Source organism: Etheostoma cragini, chromosome 5 (genome assembly GCF_013103735.1).
Source record: "Etheostoma cragini isolate CJK2018 chromosome 5, CSU_Ecrag_1.0, whole genome shotgun sequence".
NCBI lineage: Eukaryota > Metazoa > Chordata > Actinopteri > Perciformes > Percidae > Etheostoma > Etheostoma cragini.
Window position 1 is genome coordinate 30,815,521 of NC_048411.1, and position 2,717 is coordinate 30,818,237.

General features: G+C 46.2%; 1 protein-coding gene across 1 annotated transcript in view; it reads left to right on the top strand.

The window, feature by feature from the left end:
• The window catches only part of LOC117945075 (dihydropyrimidinase-related protein 2-like), a 20,735-nt gene that overhangs the window by 5,418 nt on the left and 12,600 nt on the right, over positions 1–2,717 (top strand). Inside the window, exons 2-3 of the mRNA XM_034872329.1 lie at positions 173–357; positions 1,778–1,942. Coding sequence (XP_034728220.1) covers positions 173–357; positions 1,778–1,942 — 350 coding nt within the window. The remainder of the gene's footprint in view (positions 1–172; positions 358–1,777; positions 1,943–2,717) is intronic.

Here is a 2,717-nt window from a genome sequence, read left to right on the forward strand (position 1 = left end):
CCCCCCCCCTCTTTTTTTTTGCTTTCTTCTGCACTACTTATATTTTATATTTTTATATTTAATATTTTTATATTTCTTGTTGACACTGTAAAGGTTTTGCTTTGATCTCGTTGCCCAGGTTACTGCTCTTGTGAATAATGACATTAAAGTCTTTTCATTCTATTCTGTTCAGGCAGTTAGGCGACAACCTGATAGTTCCCGGGGGAGTTAAGACCATAGAGGCTCATGGGAGAATGGTGTTGCCGGGGGGGATCGACGTGCACACCCGGTTCCAGATGCCGGACCGAGGCATGGTGTCGGCGGACGACTTCTACCAGGGCACCAAGGCGGCGCTGGCGGGGGGGACCACGATGATCAGTGCGTATTCAGGGCTCCAGGAGATGATAACACTGACCGAGGGATCTTGATGCCGTTGTTTTGTTTTGTTTTGTTTTGGTTTGTTTTGTTTTGTTTTGTTTTGGTTTGTTTTGGTTTGTTTTGGTTTTGGTTTGTTTTGGTTTGTTTTGGTTTTGTTTTGTTTTGAGGAGTTTGCATGTGTGTTCTCCTCGTGGTTTCTTCCCACCATAAAGAAATGCATGCTGGGTAACTGGGACTACAGTTGAAAATAAGACGACTGGCGCATTTAGAGAGATGTTGATCAATGTGTTGTATAATGTATAATGTATTATATTAATCAACATTTATTCATATAGCGCTATACAGCAACCTAGAACCAAGAAAAACGTGTCCCGCGCTAGATGTCCCCTGCTTTCATGTCCTCGCACAACATTTCCCAGCGCAACATACATGTCCCGCAACATGTCCCCTGCATAACGTGTCCCCTGCGCAACGTGTCCCGCCAGTAACATGTCCCCCTCGCAACATACATGTCCCCTGCGCAACATGTCCCCTGCGCAACGTGTCCCGCCGGTAACATGTCCCCCTCGCAACATACATGTCCCCCTCGCAACATACATGTCCCCTGGGCAACATGTCCCCCGCGCAACGTGTCCCCCGCGCAACGTGTCCCCTGCGCAACGTGTCCCCCGGGCAACATGTCCTCCGCGCAACGTGTCCCCTGCGCAACGTGTCCCCCGCGCAACGTGTCCCCCGCGCAACAGGTCCCCTGCGCAACATGTCCCCTGCGCAACATGTCCCCCCGGGCAACAGGTCCCCGCGCCATATCGCAGAATATTGCAATATTTTTAATATGGAGTTTTCCGGTGTTTTCAACCAGTCTAACCCTCTTATTGTCTTCACTTTCGGGACCCTCGCGTGTCCCTCGGGTCAAACTGACCCGGGACTTATTTGTGGTTTAAAAACAATTCTGAAATAAGATTTGACTTCATAATCTATTAACAAATATTGTTTTTATCTCAATTTCCAACAACTGAGATAACATATACGTTTAGGGAATGCATCAGTCTCTACTAGCACACTATTAAACATGGAAGTGGGGTTTGTTTTTAGTCATAAGTTATAATTCATGTTGCAAATCCACTATGGAAACAACATACAACAACAACATAAGTGTCATATCCAGAATAATGTTCCGAGTCAGGAATACATGTTTATCTCAGGAAATAAGGAAAGGACGCTGATAGAAGGTAGAAAACATGGAACTTGTTCCATTTTTCTTCTTGTAAAAATTAGAAATGGGTCAATTTGACCTGGATAACTTCCAAGGGTTAAAAGTGTAGCTGCTGCAGGGATTATAACGCTGCAGATGTGCGTGCCGTGGAGCGTATGATCCAACGATGCCGCACCACATCCAACCTGTCGTTGCTTGTGTTTCCAGTCGACCACGTGGTGCCGGAGCCCGGCGTCAGCCTGGTGGCAGCTTTCAAACAGTGGAGGGAGTGGGCCGACAGCAAGTGCTGCTGCGACTACTCGCTGCACGTGGACATCACCGAGTGGAACAAAGGCACCCAGGAGGAGATGGAGGCCCTGGTGAAGGATCACGGTACGCACCCAGCCCCGTCTCCACTTGCAGATCGTCTAGAAATCACTGACTCACACGCACGCCACTTTTAGGCTGCATCTACACGACTACGTCTGGGTTCTATTAAGCGATCGCCGTCATCACAAGAGTTTTAGCTCCAGTTGTAGAAATAATCTTCGTCCATATTTAATTCAGTTTTATTTATAGTATCAATTCAGAACAAGTTGAGACACTTTACAGAAAGAGCAGTTCTAGACCGCTCTATAATCTAGAGATAGAGCAGGTCTAGACCTCTCTATAATCTACAGATAGAGCAGGTCTAGACCGCTCTATAATCTAGAGATAGAGCAGGTCTAGACTGGTCTATAATCTAGAGATAGAGCAGGTCTAGACTGGTCTATAATCTAGAGATAGAGCAGGTCTAGACCGCTCTATAATCTAGAGATAGAGCAGGTCTAGACCGCTCTATAATCTAGAGATAGAGCAGGTCTAGACCGCTCTATAATCTAGAGATAGAGCAGGTCTACACTGGTCTATAATCTAGAGAGAGAGCAGGTCTACACTGGTCTATAATCTAGAGATAGAGCAGGTCTAGACTGCTCTATAATCTAGAGATAGAGCAGGTGTAGACTGGTCTAGAGTTACGCTTTAAGATGTTATTTATCTCCCAGGTCTTTCCATAAAGAGCAGGTCTAGACCAGGACTCTGGGATGTTATATATCTCCCAGGTCTTTCCATAAAGAGCAGGTCTAGACCGGACTCTGGGATGTTATTTATCTCCCAGGTCTTTCCATAA